Source organism: Chionomys nivalis, chromosome 5 (assembly GCF_950005125.1).
Source record: "Chionomys nivalis chromosome 5, mChiNiv1.1, whole genome shotgun sequence".
Classification (NCBI taxonomy): Eukaryota; Metazoa; Chordata; class Mammalia; order Rodentia; family Cricetidae; genus Chionomys; species Chionomys nivalis.
In genome coordinates, this window is record NC_080090.1 from 51,254,378 (window position 1) to 51,279,759 (window position 25,382).

The window sequence follows — 25,382 nt, forward strand, 5'->3', positions numbered from 1 at the left end:
TTTGCTCATTCATAGCCCAGCTATTGGCTAAATGACCTAAAATGTATAATTTTTCACTGACAACAAGGGGGAAACATTGTATTCCACCAAGGCTATGTTCAATATTAAATATAATAATCCATATGTAAAGTTTTTTGGATTGTTTTTATTCGTGTGTCCATGTGTTCACATGTGTGTATATATACATGTGTGTGTATGCATGTGAGTATAGTGCTTTCAAAAGTCAGAAGAGGGCACCGTGTCCCCTTGTGTCCCCTGAAGCTGCAATGACAGGCCATTGTGGGCCACCCAAGGCAGGGACTGGAAGTGAGCTCCAGCCTTCTGGAAGAACAGGCAGCAGACTTAACCGCTGAGCAATCTCTCCAGCCCCAGGCCACACAAAAACGTTTATTCAAGACACAGCACATGGTAATACTCGACAAACAGCAGTTAGCATTATATCTAAAAAATGATCTCTTTCCAAGTATGTCATTTGCTAAAATTCAAGGGGAAAACTATAGGTAATATTTGAAACAAATATGATAACCGCACATTGTTCTCATCCCCACCTCTCCTGGGACAAACCTGGGGCTTAACTCCTGCTAAGTAAGCATTCTACCACTAGCTACACCCTCAGCTCAGGACTGATATCCTTAATATGTACAAACTGATACGGACCACACCAAAAACTTAATTCGACATTGGGTAAAATAAATGAAAGAATAACTTAGAGCAGAAGAGACATTAATGTTGAACAAACATAGGAAACATGCTCAAGTTCACTAAAAAAATACAAACATGCAATAAAATAATCCTTTTACATCACTGGATTCTTTTTTTTTTTTTTTTTTTTTTTTTTTGGTTTTTCGAGACAGGGTTTCTCTGTGGTTTTGGAGCCTGTCCTGGAACTAGCTCTTGTAGACCAGGCTGGTCTCGAACTCACAGAGATCCGCCTGACTCTGCCTCCCGAGTGCTGGGATTAAAGGCGTGCGCCACCGGCTCCTCACTGGATTCTTATGTCCCTTGCTAGTCATTCTAAAAAATTCAGGAACTGGCGAAAGAAAATTGATTTATTTAGTTTCAGCCAGAACTGGGGAGAGAAAATCTTCCACCTTCTCTCTACCTGCCCTTATAGGAATAATGGAACAAAAGCCAGGAATAACGCACAGATTTAGCTATGAGTTAAGATATCCAAACTGCGAGCTTTTCTAGTCAGTTCCTCCTATGGTACCAGGGTGTGATGTACCCTTAACTGGAAATATGGTATTTCCTGATGAAATTCTAATTTTTTAATTTTATATTTATTTATTTAAGACAGAGCCTCTCTATGTAATCCTGGCTGTCTCAGAACTTACTATGTAGACCAGGCTGGCGTTGAACTCTCTGCCTCCTAAGTGCTGGAATTAAAGGCGTATGTCAGCACATCAGAAAAAAATTCTAATTTTTTTTTTAAAAATTTATGTGTATGGGTGTTTTGCCTGCATACCACAGGCACAGCTGGTACCCACTGAGGCCAGCAGAGGGCATTGAATCTCCTAGGAACTGGAGTTGCATTTGGTTGCAAGCATTTATTTAGGTGCTGGGAATCAAACTTGGGTCCTCTGGAAGAGCAGCCAGTTGCCCTTATCCACTGAACCACTGTTCCAGCCCTGAAATTCTGGTTCCTTTATAGCTTCTTTGTATGTAGACTTTCAAATTAGAAAAACAGGATTTTTCCTTTTTCTTTTAGACCAGTTCTAATGCCCTACCTTTCTAGGAAGCAATCTGGTGTTAGCCACCAAGAATTTTTTAAATTGGCCTATTAACTATTCCAAGATTAGTTTGTACCGGAGAGACAAGAAGAAACCTTAATGAAAAAGAAAACTTGAGAAAAAAAAATCAGGTAACAGAAACACAAACAGAAGAGCTGGGTACGTGACACAGCAGTGAGATGCCTGTGGGAACCTAGGTCCCTTCCCCAGCACGAGAAAACACTCAGGAAGGATGTGTGGGAACAGGCTGAACCAGCACAATGCCTCAAGGAACGCAGCATTCAGCAGAAACTCAGAAGAGGCAAGGAATGAGTCTCCCTCAACCACCAAAGAGAACTAGGCCCAATTCCATGTTCCTGGCCTCCAGAACCACGAGACCGTTTAAGTACAGTTCTGTTGTTTTAGACATCGAAGCAGCCCCACTATGTTTTTCCCAACAGTTAGAATTGCTAATCAAATTGGTTTTGTTTTTGAAGCATATTTATTTTTATGTTTATGGATCATGGATATTCTGTCTCTGTCTATGTCTGTGCACCACATGCATGCCTGGTGCTCTCAGAGGCCAGAAAAGAGTGAGATCCTCCAGAACTGGAGTTCCAGATGGTGTGAGCCACCATGTGGATGCTGGAAATGGAACCTGAAGCCTCCGGATGAGCAGCCAATACTCTTAACTGCTGTGCCATCTCTCCAGTCCCTTGTTTCTGTTTGTAACTTTAGCCTTTCTAATAGAAAGGTAATAAATAGTATCTCATTGTGTTTTGTTTTCAGTTCAGATCTGAACACTAAGCAAGTATTTAGAATTATTGTGGTTTTGAGTGTCCTTTATGCTAACTGTCTAGCAGATACATCTCTGTAAAGTATCTGAGTTTTCTGTCTCTGAGTTATATGCTTTTTTTTTTAGAGCTACAGGAGGAATTCTTTTTTTTTATTATTAACTTTTTATTTATTTATAAATAAGTGTTCTGTCTGCATGTATCCCTGCAGGCCAGAAGAGGGCACCAGATCTCCTGACAAACAGTTGTGACAAACGTGGTTGCTGGGAACTGAACTCAGGACCTCAGGAAGAGCAGCCAGTGCTCTTAACTGCCGAGCCATCTTTCCAGGCCCTGGAATTCTTTATATACGCTGGGTGCAAGTTCTTTATGAACAGACTTACTGCAAATACATAATGCCAACCTTGGTATGCATTTTTACTTCCCAAATAGTCTTCCCTTGGGGAGAAACTGTGCTAAGGATTGAACACAGTGGCCGGTACATGCTGGGCACACAAAAAGAGCAAAATGAGCTACACACCAGCTTGGTCTTTTTGGTTAACACTATTTCTTCATTTAAGATGATACAATAAAACTGAACGATTTGTTTTGTTTTTTGAGATAGGATTTCTCTGTGTAGTCCTGGCTGTTCTGGAACTAGATCTATAGAGCAGGCTGGCCTCGAACTCACAGAGCTCCGCCTGCCTCTGCCTCCCAAGTGCTGGGATTAAAGGTGTGCACCACATCCACCCAGCCTGAACTGAACAATTTTTATGGCTAGAAGTTTTTATATCATGATTCTGCCTACCTCAAATGTCAAGAAAAATACCTATGTTTTTCTTTTTTCTTTTTGCTTTTTTATTGGAAATCACCAAGTTACTTTTTAATTTTTTTTTATTCATTTACAACAACCACAGTTCCCCTTCCCTCCCCTCTTCCCCCGCCACATTCCATTCATTCCTCAGAGAGGGTAAGGCTTCCCAAGGGGAATCAACAAACCTATGTTTTCTTTTTAAAGCTATGTTTTCTTAAGATTTGTTGAACATTTACATAGACCTACAATCTACCAGGCTTTGATTTTCAGGCTATGAACTTGCAGATGGGCTGCGTTCATTTTCCTATTGCTGCAGAAAATAATAAATAAATAAATAAATAAATAAATAAATAAATAAATAAATAAATACAAACTCGGACGAGTTTAAACCCCCCTTCATTAGATCACCCGTGCAGGTGAGAGTTGAACTTAGCCAGGCACCTTGCTCAGGGTTTCACAGTGTTGACATAAAGGCCTCCGCCAGCCTGCCTTTCATTCAGCTCTAAGCCCATTCAGCTTGTTGGCAAAACTCAGTTCTTTGTGGGTACAGGACAGAAGTCCTTGGGTCCTTGCTGGCTGTCAGTTGAGAACTCTCTGCCTCCTCCAACCCAACTGTGTTCCTCCCTGGATGGCCCCCTCTGACTCAAATGAACAACAGCACTGAATCGTGATGGAGATGTGTGTCTTTCTGCTTTTAGGGGCTGAGGTGATTAGATTAGACTCCTGTGGATGGCGTCCTAAAGCCAGCTGCACACAACATTTACCATCGCTGTAATTCAGCAGGACCACGACACTGTCACAGTCGCCAGTCTCTGAGAAGGGGGCGCGCATCTTCGAGGAGCAGAATTGAATAATTCTGCCTACCAAGAGTCACACTTACATTTCCCCAGCTGGATTTCTTGCTAATACAGTGCACTTTCCGTATCTCTGTGCATCTATTTCCGGACACCTCCGGTCCATTGTTCTGTTTGTCCTCTGTGCCAGTTTCATACCGACTTGACTTTCGTAACATCATAATTAGTCCTGATAGCTGGTAATATAAATCATCTCATTTCATTCTTCAAGATTGCCCTGATTAGTTGGCCCTGTCCTTTTCCTTATGAAGAGCACAGGCTGCTCTTGCGAAGGACATAGGTTCCGTTTCCAGCACCCACATGGCAGATCATAACCATCTATAATTCCAGCTCTAGGGCATCTGATTTTCTCATCTGCCCTCCATGGGCACCAGGCAGACACATTTAATATACACACATGCAGATAAATACTCAGACACACACAGTGGAGGGACAGCAGCAGAGAGGAGACACAAGAGAGAGTGGCAAGGGGTGAACACAATCAGTACAGATATGTCCATTATAGATGCGTATGGAAATGTCATAATGATACTCACCCTAATGCTTATAGCTGGTGCATGCTAATCAAAACTTTTAAAAGAGAAATTAAAACTCTAGACAAACTACATTAATTTTAGCTCACTCTGCTCTCATGGAAAAGAGGTCAGTTCCAATCTAACCTAACCATTAGTCTTATCTGTAAAATAAGGCTAATAATATTTCCTGCCAACTTGAAGGATCATATAAAAATTAAACATTTTGAAACTAGTAAAAAAAAATCTAACTGTTCTACTTTGCTTTCTATCACTGTGAAAGAGATCCATAGCCAACAGGAACTGTGGGAGGAAAGGGTTTATCTGGCTTACATGACTTGGGCCACAGTCCATCAAGAGATGCCAAGGCACAAACTCAAGGCAGGAATCTGGACACAGGAAACGAAGCAGCAGCCATGGAGGGAACACTGCTTACTGGCTTGTTCAGCCTGCTTTCTTATATACAACACAGGACCACCTGCACAGGGGTGGCACCGCCCACAGTAGGCCGGGCCCGCCCACATCAGTCATTAATCAAGAGCATGCCAACCTAATGAAGGCCTTGTCTCAGTTGAGGTTCCCTCTTCCCATGTGATCCTAGCTTGTGTCCAGTTGACCAAGAACTAACCAGCACACTGCTTATCAAAGGCCACCAGAAAAACCTACTGGCATTTAAGACAGCTAGTCACTTAATTTAGGGGCCATTGTACGAAAATGTGACATCTCTATAAGAAGAAGATCTTTTGACCCACAAATACAGTCTATCCTTCCATAAATTTAGGTATTACCAACTGTCTCATATGGATATTTTTTAGTTTTTATGTAGAGACCTTCCACGTTCTTTTAAAAAAGGGATTGAAGAGACTATTACCTTTATTATTTAAAAATTGAAATTAATTATTGTTGTTGTTTGTGTGTGTGTGTGTGCTGCAATGAGAATATGGGGGTCAGAGGACATTTGGGCGTCAGTTCTCTCCCTCCATCCTGTGGGTAGGTGTGTTGTGATGCTTGTGTGTGTGCAGACATATCTGTGGAGGTTAGAAGACAACTTCTGGGAGTCAATTCTCTCCTTCCGCCCTTGTTTCCAGGGAACTGACTCAGTCCATCAGGCTTGTGTGGCAAGCACCTTTACCCATTTCGCCATCGCCATAGCGTCCACACTATTCTTTAGATTTATTTTAGGTATTTGAGAGCTGTTGGCACTAGAGTAAGTAGTAACATTTACCTTTTTTTTTTTTTTTCATTTGTTTGTTTCTGTTATATGGGAATGCTTCTAATTTTTGGTTATTGATTTTTAAAAATGATTTATTTACTTTGTGTGTATGAAGAGTTTGCTCACGTGCATGTATTATACCATGCGAGTTCCTGTTGCATCCCCTGGAACTGGGGTGGTTGTGAGTCACCATGTGGGTGCTGGGACTCGAACCCAGGTTCTTTTTGCAAGAGCAATGAGTACTCTTAACCACTGAGCCATCGCTCTAGCACCTGCTATTGATCTTGTATTCAGCAACTTAGGCAAATCCACTTCTGGTGTGTGTGTGTGCACATGCACATGTAAGTGGGTGTGTGTGCAAATGGACCAGGTGTCTTCCTCTATTGTTCTTCCTCCTTATTTTTCCAAAGACAGGGCCTCTCATTAAATATGATGCTCACTGACGGCACTATAATAATGGCCAACAAGCCCCAAGGGATCCTCCCATCTCTGCTTCCCAGACCCAGGATTACAGATGTCTGATGCTTCACCCAGTTTTTGTTCGTTTGTTTTTGTTTCTGTGGCTGCTAGAGAGCCATACTCAGTTGTTTATTCCCATGCAGCAAGAACTGAACCAACTGGACCATCTCCCTACCCAGACCCCAAATCCACCTAGTCATTCTAATTATCTATAGATTATTATAGATTCAGATATTTACTTTACGATTCACAACAGTAGTAAAATTACAGTGATGAAGAAACAGTGAAAATAGTTTTACGGTTGGCGGTCACCACAACATGAGGAACTGTATTAAAGGGTCACCGCGTCAGGAAGGTTGAGAAACACTGCTCCAGAGGCTGGGAAGTCCAAGACCATGGTGTGACTTCTGCTTGGCTTTTGGTCAAGGTTTTCTGCTGCTTCAAGTCAAGGCAGAAAGCCAAACGGCAAGTGGCCATGCACCAAAATCATAAAATACAAGATACTGCCTTGATTTATAGTGACAAACTCCATGTAGTAATGAGTCAGTTTCAGCAGAACTGCATTAACCTCACCTTCTCACACATCCGTTCATACCGCTCCACTGGGGCCGGACCCTCAACAGGGGTTTGGGAGGTACAGACCCAGGCCAGTGCACGAGGAACATGGGATCACCCTCAACATTGGTGCCATGGCAGGATAAGCCTGTAATCCCAGCACTGGGGCGGCTAAGGCAGGAGGATCACAAATTTACATAGTGTCAACTTTGGGGAGGTGGAAAAGATCTAGGAGGGCGGAGTGGTTGTGATTGTACAGTAAATACAATAGAACCACCCAATTTCATACAATGACCGTCACTACAACTTGGTAAAAACAGTAAAACATTTGCTAAGAAGGTCTTTCTCCTCTTTGAAAAACAAACAAAAAAATTAAAACGACTCTGATACCGGTTCTGAAAATGTGCTCTTGGATGTCGGGAGACATTGAGGCTGGTTCTCGCCCACGATGGGTGGAACCACACAGCAGCACGCAGCCATATCCATGGTTACGGTCCACATCTGCAAACTGCGTTCTCTGTTTCAACTTCAATTGTTTAACAATGATGGCGTCTGTGTGTGGAGGAGCAAGGTCCTTGGCAGGGTCAAGAAGTGGAGACCTGGCTCTGACCTCTCCAAGTCCAGGACTACCCAGGAGCCTCAGCAACGCAACACTGACAGTGGCATTTAGGCAGCGAAAGGTCCGATTTGTCAATGCAGAGGTGGGTCCTGGGTGGCCCTATGAAGAGGAGACAGCCCTACCCACGCAGAAAAGGCAGAGAGAATGAGAGATCATAAACTGCTTTGTTCTATTTGCTGCTTTCCAAGGCTTGGAGCCTGAGCAGCTGGTGGAAAATTCCACACGCCAGTGAAACAAAAGGGAGCCAGAAAGGAGGGCAGTGAGAGGGCACCAGCCTCCTGGTCCACATGCCTAAATTCCCTCTAACTGCCCAAGGCCCAGATAAATCTCCCGGGGTTTATCTACAGTATGGAGAGGACCCAGTACTCATTTCATCATGAGGGGGGTGGGAGAGGATACTCTATTTCATAAGTGGGCAGTGGCACAGAAAAAAAAAAAAATCAATGAAGCATAGCACTTTCTTTCCAAGTGCTAACCTTTTTAAGAGTTAGGAATACAGGTCAGCGCTAGAGCCCTGCCTGGCATGCACAGGCCCTGGCTTCAATTCTTTAATAGGCAACAATAGATAGGCTAACATTTATTGAGACGATTTAAGGTAACTGTGTTTATTTTTACTTTTTTACATTCAGTTCCTTTTCACGGCAAATCTTCCATGTTATAGTGAAGCCATTTATATCACTTTGTAAATAAACGGATTTAAAGGCCAGGTGTAGTGGCTCAGAACTTGGGCAGCAGAAATGGGATCCTGAGTTCTAGATCTGGGTGGGCTACGCAGGGAGTATAAACCAGCTGGGCCTACAATGAGACACTATCTCAAAACAGTAACAACAGAACTCACAGTTCCACAGATTGTCCTCTGACCTCCACAGATGAGCTGCGGCATAAAAGTTTCCCCAGTGATAATAAATACAAAATTTAAAACAACACCCAAAACACAGATTTAATGTCTTTTTTGTTTGTTTTGTTTTTGTTTGTTTTTTCGAGACAGGGTTTCTCTGTAGCTTTGGAGCCTGTCCTGGAACTAGCTCTTGTAGACCAGGCTGGCCTCAAACTCATAAAGATCTGCCTATCTCTGCCTCCTGAGTGTTGGGATTAAGGCGCAGATTTACTGTCTTTTTTTTTTTTTTTTTTTTTTTTGGTTTTTCGAGACAGGGTTTCTCTGTAGCTTTGGTGCCTGTCCTGGAACTAGCTCTTGTAGACCAGGCTGGCCTTGAACTCCCAGAGATCCGCCTGCCTCTGCCTCCCGAGTGCTGGGATTAAAGGCGTGCACCACCACCGCCCGGCATAGATTTACTGTCTTAACTCTGAGGAAAATACAGATGATACCGAGATGGGCTGAGGTGAAGGTGGTGAGAATGGTAGATATTTGGAAGCTTCATTTGTCTCTTTCACCTCACTAATTAACAATATAGAGCAAGGCTGGGCATGCTGGCACCTCCTGTAATCCCAGGATTTGGGAGGATCCAGAGTCATCTTCATAGTAAATCTGTGGCTAGCCTGTGCTACACTCCTGTAATTCCAGGAATTGGGCGGATCCGGAGTCATCCTAATAGTAAATTTGTGGCTAGCCTGTGCTACACTCCTGTAATCCCAGGATTAGGGAGGATCGGAGTCATCTTCATAGTAAATCTGTGGCTAGCCTGTGCTACACTCCTGTAATCCCAGGATTTGGGAGGTGCAGGAGGGAGGATCGGAAGCCATCTTCATAGTAAGTCTGCAGCTAGCCTGTGCTACAGGTTCTTATTTCAAAACACCAAAACCAAACGGCTGTGCTGGCACACGCTTTCAATCCTAGCTCTCCCAGAGCAAAGGCAGGCAGATCTCTGTGAATTCAAGGCCTGCCTGACCTACAGAGAATCCTAGGCTAGCCACAGCTTCTTACCGAGATCCTTTCTTAAAACCCAAACAAAACAGGTAAATCTTAAAACATTCAGTGCCAAATGTGCACTTGGCACTGAGCGTTTCTGAGCTTCTGGTTCACATCTCAGTGACATCACTGCGGCTGGTGGCTAGGAAAGCAACCATGCCCGGGAGACTGAGCGGTCCTGAGGGCAAGCATGCTGTCAGAAACTCGAGACAGTGAACCTGCTTTGAAGTAGCTGCCAGTTCAAGAACACATTTAAAACCCCAAAGAGGGGCTGGAGAGATGGCTCCGTGGTCAAGAGCACTCACTGCTGCTTCAGGGGATCACAAACATGGCATCTTACAACAGTCTGTAACTCCAAGTTCAGGGCACTCAACACCTTCTTCTGGCCTCTGTAGGTGTCAAGCAAACACATGGTGCATAGACACACACACAGGCAAAACACCCACACACATAAAAATAATTTTTTAAAAAATTTAAAAGATTTCTAAACAAGATGTCCTTCAACTTTTCTGAGTCTAAAGTATCTCAGGACACAATGACGAGTAACAGTGACCAGGACAAAGTGGGGATGAAGATACTATGATACTTTATAAACCTTCACTACACAGCTGAGATGAGGATACTATGATACTTTATAAACCTTCACTACACAGCTGAGATGAGGATACTATGATACTTTATAAATCTTCACTACACAGCTGACTTACCAATAATAGATTCTTATCAGCGCTGAAGGCCACAGGAGAAAAGAAGCCACGAATGCCAGGATTGGAATAGCCAGGGTTCCACCCGCGATCACAAACATGTTCACTACATCGAGATCCATCCTGCTCTCTAAGGCTGGTTGACACCTGCAGAGGCTGGAGAGAGAGAACAGTACTGAAGCCCTCTCAGGGGAAAAAAAGGAAGACGCAGAAAGGGAAAGGATCCTGAATGAGCGATCAGGAGACATGCGCACAGTACTGAAGCCATCCCAGGGGAAAAGAGGAAGACTCAGAAAGGACAAAGATCCTGAATGAGGCTGAGAAAAACAAAACAAATGTAGCAACTAGATGTGAGGAGGCAGACTTTGGAGGACTGTGGGCCACAAAAAATGAAAACTAAAACTACAGGGTACATTGCCGGGATGACTGGAGAAATCTGAGTACCCAATGGGTATCAGACGGTTCTAGGATGCACAGTGCTACCATTCTTGAACATTTGATAAATTGTAGCTGTGGACAATGCCGACTGTCATGCCTAGGAGACATGAGCTTTGACGGGGCGTGTACAGACTGGTATCCACTACTCACTTTTAAAAGCTCAGGAAAGAGAAAGTAATGTGTGTGAAATGTTAACTGTGATGTATTATTCCCTCAAGTTTTCTATAGATTTACAATATTTTATTTTCATTGATTGGTTATGCAACCTAGGCTGGCTTGAAACTCACTATGTAACCCAGGTTGGCCTGGAACTCACAGTCCTCCTGCCTCAGTTTCTTGAATGCTGAAATTACAGGCAAGCATCTTATAATAACCAAATGAGGGGCTGGAGAGATGGCCCAGTAGTTAGAGCACTTGCTGCTCTTATAGAGGACCTGGGTTGGGTTCTCAGTACCCAAGTTCCAGGGGATCTGATGCCCTCTTCTGCCTTCCTCAGGCACCAGGCATGGACTTGATGTACTTACATACATACATGTGCAAAACACTCATACACATAAAATTAAAAATATAACTAATCAAGAGAGGAATTGTATCAATTTCACAGATGAGAGCACTGAGGCAGAGAGGACGTAAACCTGTTCTGCTCATCCAACTGTCCTCTTAGCTGCTTAGTCCCTAGAAGTGGTTTTCCCAACATCCTTTAGTCGCTGGCCTGTCTCTCTTCTAGAAGCTCACTCCGTAGGACAAGAATAATCACTTACGTTCTTTCTTAGTGCCTAGAATAGCAGAAGGCACACACAAAGTACAAACAGACTAGAGAAAAGCAAAGTTACAAGTTGGGATTAATTCCACGTAACATGTTTTAGGGAAGGAAAATCATTACCTGTAATGCTACAAGAGACCGATGTTTCCCCCTGAAAGTTAAGTAATCACAAAGCTCCCCGAAGGAGCTGTCTCTTAAATTCCAGGTACAAAAGCTGGAGAAAGGTGTGTGGCTCAGTGACAGAACACCTGCCTAGCACATCTAGAGCTCTGGGTTCCAGTTCAACACTGGGGGTTAAAAAAGAATTGCTGGCACAATATGCAAAGAACAGGCATGCATAAATCTGCAGGAGTGGGTTGTGGATCTCGCATGAGCTGATGGCTGCAAAAATTCAGCTTCAAGACGACTCTTCTAGACTACAGGATGCCCTTAGAAAGTGCAGCAAGCCACTGTGATTCAGACTCTGAGCTGGGAAGCTAATTACCCAATGTCCCATCAGTCTAGGATTTAGAACATTTCATGCCCAAGGTCATGTACATCACAAGCTCTGGCACTAGAGACGGTAGGCAAACATAAAGAGAAAAAAATCCTTCCTCTGCCTGTGTCTGCTGGAGACATCCCACTTTGGAAGAATTTTCTACCAGAATTCATCTTCCAAGCAGAAGGAACTTTTATACAGCAGGACCACTTTAACAAGGTTCGGGCTTCCCAGAGAATCCTCACACTTGCTCTCACTGAGAAAGCTATGCTTTCTGACTGCCATGGCTTAGACCAGTGGTCCTCAATCTGTGAGTCACGACCCCTTCCACAGGGGTCACTTATCAGATATCCTGCATATCAGATATTTACATTACAAATCATAACAGCAGCAAAATTACAGTTATGAAGTAGCAATGGAATAATTTTATAGTGGGGATCACCACTCTATGAGCTGCATTAAAGGGGTGATGCATTAAGAAAGGTTGAGAACCGCTGATTCAGACAAAGAGGGGATAACTGTTCACACCTCTGCACTATTCTTCACTTACAAAGGACTTGCCTTGCTTTCCTTTGGAAGGTGGGTCCCCTACCCTGCTGGTACATTCATTGTGCCTAGGGGTAGGCTAGAGACAGAAAAACCAAAACTTTGAGAACAAGGAACTACTAATGACCAAACCTCAGAAAACCACATAAGGGTGTTGCCTGAAATTCTGTAGACTACGGCCCCTTACAAAGATAGTGCTTGGTGGCTTGGGAAATGGGAGAACATGAAGCCAGGCTTTAGGGGCAAAGGGGTCTGGTTAATGCCAATACTCACTAAGAAACTTATCTCTGCTGTTCAAGTCCTGACAAGGCCAGAGACCATCTCTGAGGACATCGTATCTGCTCCTAGGAACTCCTGGAAGTGTTTAGCTAGTCAGTAACACAGTTCCCATCACTCATTCTAACAGATTGTATGTGCAAGTGTATGTGAGTATGCCGTTAGGTGGGGACACGCCACAGCGTACATGTGGAGGTTAGAGAACAACTTGCGGAACCCAGTTCTCTCCTTCCACTGTGTGGGTTCTGGGGCTCAAATTCAGGTCAACAGGAGTAGCAGTTCAACCACTGAACCATTCAGTGGCTCTTAATAATATGTTTAGTTGTTCTAGGGATGTACCTTAATTTTCAGAATAAATTTTTAAGTAAAAAGACACTGATTTAAGGAAAAATACTTGAGCCTGTAGAAAAACATTGTAGCTCAGGGCTAGTGTTCTAGTCTATCATGCATTAGGTCCTGGGGCTTGCTCCCTGGCGCTGCAAGAAAACAAAAGAAAATGCTGAGCAGGTGACATGTGGTTCTGAGGATGTGATGCATGGAGGGGCATAGTCACAGACCGAGGGGCACTAGACTTAGGGACGTTCTAGCCACCGGCTCCTCTACGCGTCTCTCGTCGTCTCTTCTGCCCTTTCCTAATCTGGTGACTTAACATTTCTAAAATTATGACAGGCAATCAAGGCAAAGGATCTAGCTAGTCCTTCCATAAGCCTCACATCCTATTTACAGCTCCCCAGAAGCTAAAACAGCACCTCGAGAAGCTCTTGATTCTCCGCAATGCTTGTTGTTTGATTTACTCTTATCACTAATCTAGGGTATAAAGTAGAGGCCCCAGGAACCCTGAAACACAGGATGAAGGGGTAACATCAGGACAGCAGCTGGTGCGGCTCTCCCTCAATAGATGCCTTTTTCTTTGCTTGACTTTCAATGTAATCACCTAATAAGAAATTCATTCTCTATATAAAACAAACAAACAAAAAACAACAAAATAAGGAAGAGAAGGAGGAAGAGTTGGCCATTCTGCCAGCAATGGGAGTCACTCCGAGTCACACAGAGCCCACTACTCAGCATCCACCGCCACATGTTAACACTGTAGCTACCTGTCCAGGGTCTTTATCATTATAAACAAGAATGGAGAGGAACTAGACAGGGCAGATCAGTAAATCCTTGCATGAGGGAAATCAAGTGTAGTCTGGGGTTAGAGATCAGGCATGGCATTTCAGAGCTCTTTAAAGCCCCTGACTTGAATGCTGAGAATCCTGATGATGGTATATATGTTACTCTTCAGGGTATAGGGCAAAATACAAGAGCAAACAGACTATACAAACACTCTCACTGACTCCTGCCTTCTAGGTACATCCAACCTGCCCAGTGAATCCCAGGATATTGACTGCTTATGGTCTACACATTTGTAGTAACAGTACCACCATCATGTCACAAGGTTGGACATGCTGACATTCATCAAATTTCCCAACTAAAGTCTTGGTCTGTACAAAACAATAATGCCTTTTACAACAACAACAACAACAAAAAACTGTGGCCACCACCATCGCAGTCAGATGTAAGAGCAGTATTCATGCACCAGTAACTCCCTTGTGCCAGCCTTGTGCAGTGATTAACATACATCTTTCCATTTTCTCTTTTATAACATGATGAGATGAGAAACATGCCTCGCGCTGAAACTTAACGAGGTCAACAAGAACGCCTCCCAAGGTCACCTGGTCGGTAAGCAGCACAGCCTGAACCCTCACTCAACCCTGTGGGTCTCCCTACTGCATATCTCTGCCTCTCTCATGCAGTGTTTTCCAGGCACGCATGCACTGGGCATCAGTTATGCATAAGACTCCCAGTTCAATGAGTCCATAGATACCCACTATATTTCTATAGAACTACATCAACACATGCTAATACAATAACAACTTTGGCAAGTTACCAATCTTGTTCATTCCTTATTTCTGCTGGTCTGTTTCTAAAACTATTCAGTGCTGCTGGTGTGGGAGGTCCTTCTGTGTGTTGCTTTTCTTGGTTAATGAATAAAGAAACTGCCTTGGCCTGTTGATAGAGCAGAACTTAGGTAGGTGGAGAAAATGGAACTGAATGATGGGAGGAAGAAGGCAGAGTCGGAGAGACACCATGGAGCCGCCAAATCTTTGTCGGTAAGCCACTGCCACGTGGCGATATACAGATTAATAGAAATGGGTTGAATTAATATAAGAGTTAGCCAATAAGAAGCTAAAGCTACAAATTCAAGGTAATGTCCATTAAAATCCCAGCAAAATTCTTCAAAGACCTCAAAAGAACAGTACTCAACTTCATATGGAAAAGCAAAAAACTCAGGATAGCCAAAACAATCCTGTACAATAAAAGAATTTCTGGAGGCATCACCATCCCTGACTTCAAACTCTACTACAGAGCTACATTACTGAAAACAGCTGGTATTGGCATAAGAACCAAATAGAACACCCGGATGTCAATCCACACATCTTCGAACACCTGATCTTTGATAAAGAAGCAAAAAATATCAAATGGAAAAAAGAAAGCATATTTAACAAGTGGTACTGGCATAACTGGATATCAACATGTAGAAGAGCCGGGCAGTGGTGGCGCACGCCTTTAATCCCAGCACTCGGGAGGCAGAGGCAGGTGGATCTCTGTGAGTTCGAGACCAGCCTGGTCTACAAGAGCTAGTTCCAGGACAGGCTCCAAAACCACAGAGAAACCCTGTCTCGAAAAACCAAAAAAAAAAAAAAAAAAAAACATGTAGAAGAATGAAAATAGACCCATATCTATCACCATGCACAAAACTCAAGTCCAAATGGATCGAAGACCTCAATATAAAGTCAGCTACACTGAACCTTATAGAAGAGAAAGTGGGAAGTACAGTTTAACACATTGGCACAGGAAACCACTTCCTAAATATAACCCTAGCAGCACAGACACTGAAAGAAACAATGAATAAATTGGACCTCCTAAAACCGAAAAGCTTCTATAAAGCAAAGGACATGGTCAACAAGACAGTCTATACAATGGGAAAAGATCTTCACTAACCCTACATCAGACAGAGGTCTGATCTCCAAAATATATAAAGAACTCAAAAAACTGGACACCAAAAGATCACATACAGACCTAAACAGAGAACTCTCAACAGAGGAATCTAAAATGGCTGAAAGATACTTAAGAAAATGTTCAACATCCTTAGTCATCAGAGAAATGCAAATCAAAATAACTCTGAGATTCCATCTACACCTGTAAAAATGGCCAAGATCAAAAACACTGATGACAACTTATGCTGGAGAGGTTGTGGGGAAAAGGGAACAATTCACAATTCTTTATTGCTGATGGGAATGCAAGCTGGTACAACCCCTTTGGATGTCAGTGTGGCAATTTCTCAGAAGGTTAGGAAACAACCTTTCTCAAGACCCAGTAATACCACTTTTGGGTCTATATCCAAAAGATGCTCCATCGTGCCACAAGGACATGTGCTCAAATATGTTCATAGCAGCTTTGTTTGTCATAGCCAGAACCTGGAAACAACCTAAATGCCCCTTGACTGAAGAACGGATAAGAAAAAATGTGGTACATTTACACAATAGAGTACTACACAGCAGAAAAAAATAACGACAGCTTGAATTTTGCAGCCAAATGGATGGAGCTAGAAAACATTATTTTGAGTGAGGTAACCCAGACTCAGAAAGACAATTATCACATGTACTCACTCATAGGTGGTTTTTAAACATAAAACAAAGAAAGCCAGCCTACAAACCACAATCCCAGAGAACTTAGACAACAATGAGGACACTAAGAGAGACTTACATAGATCTAATCTACATGGGAAGTAGAAAGTATAAAAAGACAAGATTACCTGAGTAAATTGGGAGCATGGGAACATTGGGGGAAGATTGCAGGGGGAAGGTGAGAGGCAGGGAGGGGAGCAGAGAAAAATGTAGAGCTCAGTAAATATCAATAAAAAATGTATATATTAAAAAAGAAGCTAGAGCTAATGGGCCAAGCAGTGTTTTAATTAATATAGTTTCTGTGTGCTTATTTTGGTTCTGGGCATCTGGTATGGGACAACTGTCTATATTCTGTCAATTATATTTTAAATAAACACTGACTGACCAGTAGCCAGGCAGGAAGTATAAGCAGGACAACCAGATAGGAAGTAGAGGCGGGTCAATGAGAACAGGAGAATTCTGGGAAGAAGGAAGCCCATTCCTCTGCAGTCCTGATCCATCTATAGAAGAAGCAAGACGTGACTACCTCACTAAAAAAGGTACTGAGCCATGTGGCTAACATATATTAGAGTAATGGGCTAATATAAGTTATAAGAGTTAATAAGAAGCCTGAGCTAATGGGCCAAACAGTTTTTAACTAATGTAGACCTCTGTGTGATTTCTTTGGGACTTAACGATTGCGGGAAACGGGCAGGACAGAAAACCTCAGTCAACAGGTGGCTAGGACGAACAAGTGGCTCCCTTCTGCAACATGCTGTTTATGTTTCTTTAGTTATACAACATAAAAATTATCCCCATAAAGTTTAGCACTAGAAAAATACTGTTATTTTTATTTTGTGTGTATGGGCATCTTGCATGCTTGTGTACCACATGGATGCAGTGCTTACTGAGGCCAGAAAAGGGGGGTTAGATTCCCTGGAATTTGAGCTACAGATGGCTTTGAGTCACCATGTGGGTGCAGGGAATGGAACCTGGGTCTTCTGCAAGAGCAATAAGTACTCTTAAGCACTGAGCCATCTCTCTAGTCCTGAAAAGTATTAATTTTAGCTATGTCTCATGCATAATTCCAGCTCCTTGGGAGGCAAGACAGGAGGATCACTAGTTGAAGTAGCAAATTCTAGGCCAGTCTGGGCAGCTTAGCAAGATCTTTTCTCAAAATAAATTTGGTGGGTTTTGTTTTGCTGGACATGGGGACATGGGTCAGTGGTAGAGTAGGTCGAATTTGGAAGGCTTGTGGGTATGGTAATGGTGGTGCTGGAGACTAAAACACTATAAAGAAAGAAATACAGAGAAAGAAAAGTGCCATGTTTCTGAACTAGTTCCTGAAAAGAATCTGATTCTTCAAAACTATCACTGAAGATCAACAGTTAAACAGCCCTGGTTGCTCTCTTCCACTTTCTTTGTGGTCATCTTATCTCCTCAACTGTGGTTCAGTTCATTCCTGCTCTGTAACTTGAGGCTTCAACAGCAAAGCTGTTGAAGTGAGCCATGGCTGAGCATGCCTGGCTGGGGTACCCCAGTGTGCTCTCCTCAATTGTTCCCTGGATAACTGTAGAGGCATTTTACGTGACCCACTCCCCCGTTATTCTTGTAATGCTCTCCTCACCTCCACTCTCGACTACTCTCTCCTACAGGAATTAGAAATACCAAGGTATGTGACAGGATTTCCTTCTAGATTTTTCTACTGCCTGCCTGACCACCTATGACACTAAGGTCTCACGATGCCTCAAACATATTTCTTCCTGTTTCTTCTGAGTCACTGACTTTTACTGACAGTTCCTCCATCCACGTAGCCTCCTCAATTCTACATAACTTCCACTCTTCCCACTTGTTCAATACACCAGGTGCATATTGGTGAAAGATACTGGCACTCAGGTCAACTGTCTAAGTCTAAATACTGATGTTTAAACCTAAGTAACTTCTGGAGATACAGTTCTGCGACAGAGTGCTTGCCTAGCACATATGAATCCCTAAGTTCAATGTTCAGTACCATAAATTTAAATAATTGACTAATTTAGTAAAATCCAAAGTTCACTTCTTAATTACAACAGCTGCCTTTCAAGCACTCAATAGCCACATGTAGATAGGAGTACTGATATGGGACCACACGGCACTGGGAGTCACACCCACACAGGACTGCATGGCACCAGGAGTCACACCCACACAGGACCACATGGCACTGGGAGTCACAGTGAGATGGCCCCTTGCAAGCAATCAATTAGGTCAGTTTGGTTTAGTATTTAGTGGAAGAGCAATCCACATCAGACATAGAACTGTCAATCAGTCAGACGTGCTCCCTTGGAACCAGGTCCTTGTTTCTCCCGGCTCCCTTTCTGTAAATGCTGTCCCAACACATCAACCATCCTTCCAACACCAGCTCCTGGAGGACTCATCTCAGTTCAAGACAAGAACTGGGCTGAGCTGATCAAACACCCACCAGATGAAATAAAAACCACCCATATCGTCCCAGTTCAACTTCCCAGTGCTAACTCACCCCATGTCTTCTTATACCCCAACCAACTAACTTCCTGCCCCACTCCTGACCATATTACCTCCTACTGTGTCCCCTTCAGGTACTGCTACCCGATAGCTAACTGATAAACTCACTCTTCCCTGCCTCTAGGACTGGTTCCAGTGATGCATTTCACAGCAGAATACTGTCATTCCTCTGTGGCCTTGCCTTCTAGATATACTTTATATCAGAGCCCTGTTCCTTGATGGTCTTTGAAAACGGGACAGACTTTTGGACTGTATACTGGAGTTATGAAGATCCTTGTGATGGTCTGTCCTGTCCCTTTAAGAGATAAGCCACACCCACTCCCTCCCATGTCTGCTGAGGCAAGCTGATCTGCTGATCTTCAGCTTCCAGCCTGAGTCCCTTCCTTCCACCACCCCCTGCCCTCCCCCCTCAGAGGCAGCTTCTGTCTCTCCCTTCTCCCCACTTCTCTCCTTCTCTGTTTTTCTCTCTCTCTCTGCTCTTCCCCCTTTTCCTCTTCCCACTAAATAAATATCCAACTTCACTCTGCATGGCTTGCCCATCCATGTCTCTGTCTCTCACCCTCCGTGTGGCTCCCTGCCCAGGACCAGATGCCTTTGGAGACCTGCAGCATGGTCTTGTGTCATGTCTAACCATCTCAGTCTCTCACCCCACGCAGCTCCCTGCTTGGGACTCACTGCCCCTTGTGGCCTGCAGGCAAGCCACTCGGGGGGCTCCCTGACTAGGACCAGGCTGCCTTCATGGCCTGCCATGGTCTCGGTACCCACTGCCTGCTGCTTTGCCACCACACGGGAACCTGCGGCGTGGTCTCATGGCCTGCTGCCCACTGCCTCTGCTTTGGGACCTATAGCATTTCTGCTGCTGTGCCCCTTGGGGAACCTGCAGCATTTTACCTTTACCATAACAATCCTTGCCCTAAGTACTAATCCCTTCCCACCTATCTTTACCATAACAATCCTTGCCCCATACACTGACCTAAGCCTACTCAGCACAGGTGGCCTGGGACAGGACTTCAGAGGGGCCCAGCCTCAGGAAAGCCTGCTCCTGTTTTAGATAATCTAATATATTAAAAATGTACACTTACTCTTTAAGGAGCAGACTCTTTCCCAACGTTACTGGCTTTGGCAGGAGTTGAAAATGAGATTCTGTAATCACAAGAAATAAAATGACAAAGCATTAAATCATATAAGGAATGTGTTGGTAGCCAGCCAAATCTGGCTGTGGTGGAGCAGAGGGCTCTCAGCACACGGAAAATGCTCATTTCCTGCAGCTTTATTGTCCGCCTCTAGCTCAAGCCACCTCCCCAATTAGTAGGCCAAAGTGCACAGAGGGTAGGGCTAAAAGGTCTAAGATGAAAGCAGGTGATAGGTCAAGATGGATTGATTGTCACCAGCAGGAGAGGTCAAACAGACAGAAGCAGGCATGCTTGGGGCACAAAGCTTAACAAAGACCTTCAAATAAAGATCTAGATTCTTGTTCCTCATCTGAACGAGGGCTTAGTTAAATGCTATATTTGGGAAGAAATGAAAAAAGAAAACTAACTAGTGGGTACAGGAAGGAAATCCTGCTACAGGAGTAGCCAGTGAACACGGTTGCTAAATGCTCAAAAACTGGGCTACAAGGACAGAAGGGGGCTGGCAAAAACTTCACAGCAAAGTGTGAGGAGATGGAACAGGAAAGTTAGGCCACTCGACCCAAAAGTATTCCAGGCAAGTTAGCGTTAAACATGAAAAACAGAATCAAGAAAGGTCTAGAAGAAATCACAACAACTTGAAAATGTCCCCATGGGGAAGGTCACTCTAAGACACATAAACCACAGAGGCCATAACAAAACACTTCACTAAAATAAATTATATCAGTATTACAAGAATAATAAGTTGACTGCATGAAATTGCTTTTGAAGTCCACTTGGAAAGAGATTTCATAAACAAAATCAAAACTTGCCAACAGATATCACACAACAGACAACCTCCTTAGAGCATAAAAAGTCCCCATAGACCAAGAACAACAAGTGAGTGGGTAAGTGACCTGGATAAGGCCCCAGGAAGAAAATAGAAACAGCCCTTAAACCCACGAAAAGACGCTCATCTCATTTACAATAAGACTAAGACTAAGTCCTTGGGTTAAGGTTCTCACTCATCACCAGCAAAACCAGTAAAAACCCAAGAAGCCATGGACTATGCGGTGAGGATGTGTAGAAACAGATGCTCTCACATCCTGGACCAGTTTGCACACTCATCAACAAACTCCATGGATAGCAACTTGTCAAAACCTCTGGCAATGTAAGGTGTCCCTTCCCTTGACCTAACAATGCCCCTTTTCTTTTAGGAGTTCACCCTTATTTTCTATTGAATATATACAAAATCTTGATACAAGGTTATTTTTACAATATACTATAAGGAAAGACTGGAAGCAATCATATGCCCCCTTTTTCATGGGATCTGGTGAATAAACACTGGCATAACTTTTTAAAAGACTACAGCTGAACAGCTGTGGTACATGACTTTAATCTTAGCACTTGGGAGGCAGAGGCAAGTGGATCTCTGAGTTCGAGGCCAGCCTGGTCTACAGAATGAGTTTCAGAACAGCCAGGGCTACACAGAGAAACCATGTCTTGAAAAACAAAACAAAGCAACAACAACAAAAGATTCAATAGAGCCATTAAGTGCAAATTAAAATTATCAGACATTAAAATAATGGGGCACACAACTACGCAAGGTGATGTATGTCTTTAATTTCAGCACTTGGATAGCAGAGGTAGGTGGATCTCTTTAAGTAAGAAACCAGCCTGGTCTACACAGTGATTTCCAAGCCAGCAGTGGTACTTAGATCTTGTCTTTTAAAAATTACATTTATTTGGGACTGGAGAGAGCAGTTGCCTCTTTGCAGAGGACCAGGGTTCAGTTTCCAGAACTCACATGGGGGCTCACAACTGTAACTCAAGTTTCACCAGATCAGATACTCTCTGCTGTCTTCCATGGGCATCAGACACACACATGGTTCACATGTATACATGCAGGCAACACTCTCATACACATAAAAATAAATACATTTTAAAATACTGAGGCAGTCCCATTTGTCCCAATGGGTAATGAACAATAAGGTATATTGTTAATTTTAAAGAAAAGAAAAGAAAAAGAATAGAAGACTGTAGAGCAGCCAGGAATGTGGTACACATGGATAATTCCATCACTTAGAAAACAGAAGCAGATTCTGGGCCTGTGGTGGTGTACTCCTTTAATCCTAGCCCTTGGGAGGCAGAGGCAGAGGCAAGCAGATCTCCAAGTTCAAGGCCAGTCTGCTCTATAGATCAAGTTATAGGATGGTCATGGCTACATAAAGAGACCCTGTCTTGGGGGTAAAAAAAGGAAGGAAGAAAGCAAGCAAGAAAACTGAAGTGGGAAGATTGGGAGTTCAAGGCTAGTATGAGCTGTATAGCAGCTCAGTCTTTAAAAAAATAAACAAGCAAAATCAAAACAGACAGTAGATAAAATAAGACTTCTAAATTGAAGAGAGAAAGAGAAACATATATCATATGCTTGTATATATATATATATATATATATATATATATATATATATATATATAAAATGGTTCTGGAAATAATGGCTGGGTCTGGGAAGAGAAACTGGAAGGCTGGGAGTAGAGATGAAGAAATATAAATTCAAGTACTGTTAGGATGAAAATCTATCTCTGTACATTAGGCACATAATCAGAATGCCTACATTAAGATAATATTCGGGGGGCACACCTCCTGACCTATGTAACAGTGCAGAGGTTAAGTACACACCAGCGGGAACTTTAGTCTTTAATGCTCGAGGTCCAGTACTCCAAGATAGACACTGATAAGGTCTTTCCAACCTGTAACCACACATCCAAGGTTAAGCTATGACTTCCTATCTCCTTGTGGTTCAGAAAGGGCTGATGAGAAAGTTCATAAAACACCAGTGACTGTTTTCCCTGGGGGTTCTTGTTCAAGAAGTGGTCGAGACACAGCTGCTCTCCCAATTCTGTCACTCTAGTAACACTGTGGACAAGACAGCTCAGTCTGCTGGGCGGTGCCCATGGGCAGAGGACCAAGTAGGAACAGAAAGTCTTACCACCTAACCCTGGAGATCCGACCAACAGGGACAGGACCAATTAGACAGAACAACCAGGAACTTAGCTAGAAGGGGGCTTGTGCATCTGTGGCACAGTTTTCAAGACCCTTATTGTCTAAGAAGACAAAGTTCATGTCCTGGCAAGGCCCAGTTCATGAGAAACATCAGACTCTTGAGCTGTGATAATCCATGATAACCACCTCCTAGAAATCATGTTTGAAATAAGACAAAACCACTGAAATCCAAACCAGTCTCTCCATCTGTCTAAAACAGAAGTCTAATGCCACTTGACCAGCTCCTCATGTGGTACCCGAGCTCCAGGGTCTGGGGATCACACTACAAGCTTTCATCCTCCCTCAAGGGAGAGTGCCAGAGAGAGCATCATATCGGCAAGCATTTTCTACTGGACTAAAAGGAAATCAAAATAGCCCCATGTGTGCTATGATAGAGGCCTAGAATGGAAACTGAGCATCTAAAACATTCTCCTATTGCCCAAACTTGCTCTCAAAGAGCTGGGAGTTTAAAGAGGTTTGTCTTCAGCAAAGGGGGTACGGCCAGTCAAAAGTATTTCTGATTGTAGGAACAAAGCCAACTTCACAGAGAAGAGCCCTGTCAAAATAAACAGTGGCAAGGTTTGGAGGGCACAAAGTCTAGTCTACCCTCTTTCTAGCCAAAATCTCCTACCCAGAGGAAGTCTCAGTAACATAATAAACACACACACACACAAAAGCACAACATAAAAACTAGACCTTGTGGTGCTTGCCAGCATTCAGGAGGCTGAGGCAGGAGGATCATGTTGAAGGACAGTCTGGGCTACAAGAAGAGATTCTTGTCAAAGAGAGGGGTAGGAGAGGAAGAAGGCGAAGGAAAAGGAGAAGGAGCAGGAAAAGAAGAAGACGGAAGAAGAAGAAGAAGAAGAAGAAGAAGAAGAAGAAGAAGAAGAAGAAGAAGAAGAAGAAGAAGAAGAAGAAGAAGAAGAAGAAGAAGAAAGACACAAGACAGAACCACACTTAAAATTTCGTAGTTGGCAGATAGTGCTGGAAAACACTACATTAAGAACTAGGTTCAGAAAGACAAAGACCAAAGGCCACATAGCCTTTCTCATATGCAGATCCTAGGTTCTAGTTCTTATCTATGTATAACTATTAGGGAATGAGGGGAGGAAAAAGAGGTATTAAGGAAAGGGCAGTAAACAGAGTAACAGAACACATGCAATGTAACAAGCCAGGAGGGAGAGGGAGATAAGAGAAAGAAAGGGAAAACAACCAAAACAAAGTATGCTTGAAAATGATGAACTGTTACTTTGTATACTAATTTAAAAAAGCTAAGATGCGACAAACACAAGTTTGCTGCTGGGAACTTGTATACTCTTCCGTAGGAAACTTGAAGTGTTTGTTTAAGCAAGGGGCTAGGATGTAGCTCAGCACACATAAAGCTCTGGGTTCCATCCCCTGCATTGTGTAAGACCGCACCTTCTGCAACCACAGCCTGGAGGGTAGGAAGACCAAGGTCATCTTCAGCTACAAAGGAAGTTTGAGGCCAACCTGGGATACTTGAGATCCTATCTCAAACACAGACACAAAAGGAGTAACAAACACTAAATAAAATTTGTGTTTTAGAGACGGTGGTAACACAAGGTGGCAGTGGTAACACACACCTTTAATCCCAGCACTCGGGAGGCAGAGGCAGGTGGATCTCTGTGAGTTCGAGGCCAGCCTGGTCTACAGAGTTAGTTCCAAGATAGTCAAGGCTACACAGAGAAACTCTGTCTTGAAACCACCCCCCAAATTGTTTTAATTACAACTTACAACCCTGTGCTAATTCCTAGAACAAAGAATAAGGAACCGTAGATTGTTAGTAGCATGAAGGGTCTGGTTACCATGGTGTTACCAAGAGGCTTTTTTTTTTTTTTCGAGACAGGGTTTCTTTGTAGCTTTGGAGCCTGTCCTGGAACTCCCTTTGTAGACCAGGCTGGCCTCGAACTCACAGAGATCCGCCTGCCTCTGCCTCCCGAGTGCTGGGATTAAAGGCGTGCGCCACCGCCCGGCCTTTTTTTTTTTTTTGCAGAAGTATCTCAGTCTCATTTCTCAAGGGTCCCTCAATCCTCTAATTTTCCTGTCTCTATCCCCTGAAGGGGTGCTTATCCCTTGTCTTGAACTGTTGACACATCTAAAAATACCCCATTCTGCTGCTGTCTCAACACATCAGCCAGGAGGCTCTCGGGCATCACTTGTTTTGATTTCATGAAATCCTGCCTCTCCGCTAAGAGTGGTGATTGTACAGTCCCCTGTCTATCTAACACTTACAAAAATCTAAGGCAGGGAAGACACAGAACAAATCACAGGTGCTCCTGGAGCTTGCCTGTCCACCAGCGTGGAAAACAGCAGGGGATGTGACACAATGGGCCGTCGTATTGCATGTTCATGAATCCATTAGTGAGGATTTTCTTGGCATGAGAACTTCTACCTCCCATC

General features: G+C 43.4%; 1 protein-coding gene across 3 annotated transcripts in view; it reads right to left on the reverse strand.

Moving 5' to 3' along the window:
* Positions 1–25,382, reverse strand: part of Abhd6 (abhydrolase domain containing 6, acylglycerol lipase) — a 47,197-nt gene that overhangs the window by 14,586 nt on the left and 7,229 nt on the right. For 2 of the 3 annotated variants that reach the window (XM_057770931.1, XM_057770930.1), the window contains exons 2-3: positions 19,893–19,953; positions 10,083–10,235 (exon numbers count right to left, since the gene is read on the reverse strand). In XM_057770931.1, coding sequence (XP_057626914.1) covers positions 10,083–10,201 — 119 coding nt within the window. In that variant the 5' untranslated portion in view covers positions 10,202–10,235; positions 19,893–19,953. The remainder of the gene's footprint in view (positions 1–10,082; positions 10,236–19,892; positions 19,954–25,382) is intronic. The other variant, XM_057770932.1, reaches the window with a different exon arrangement.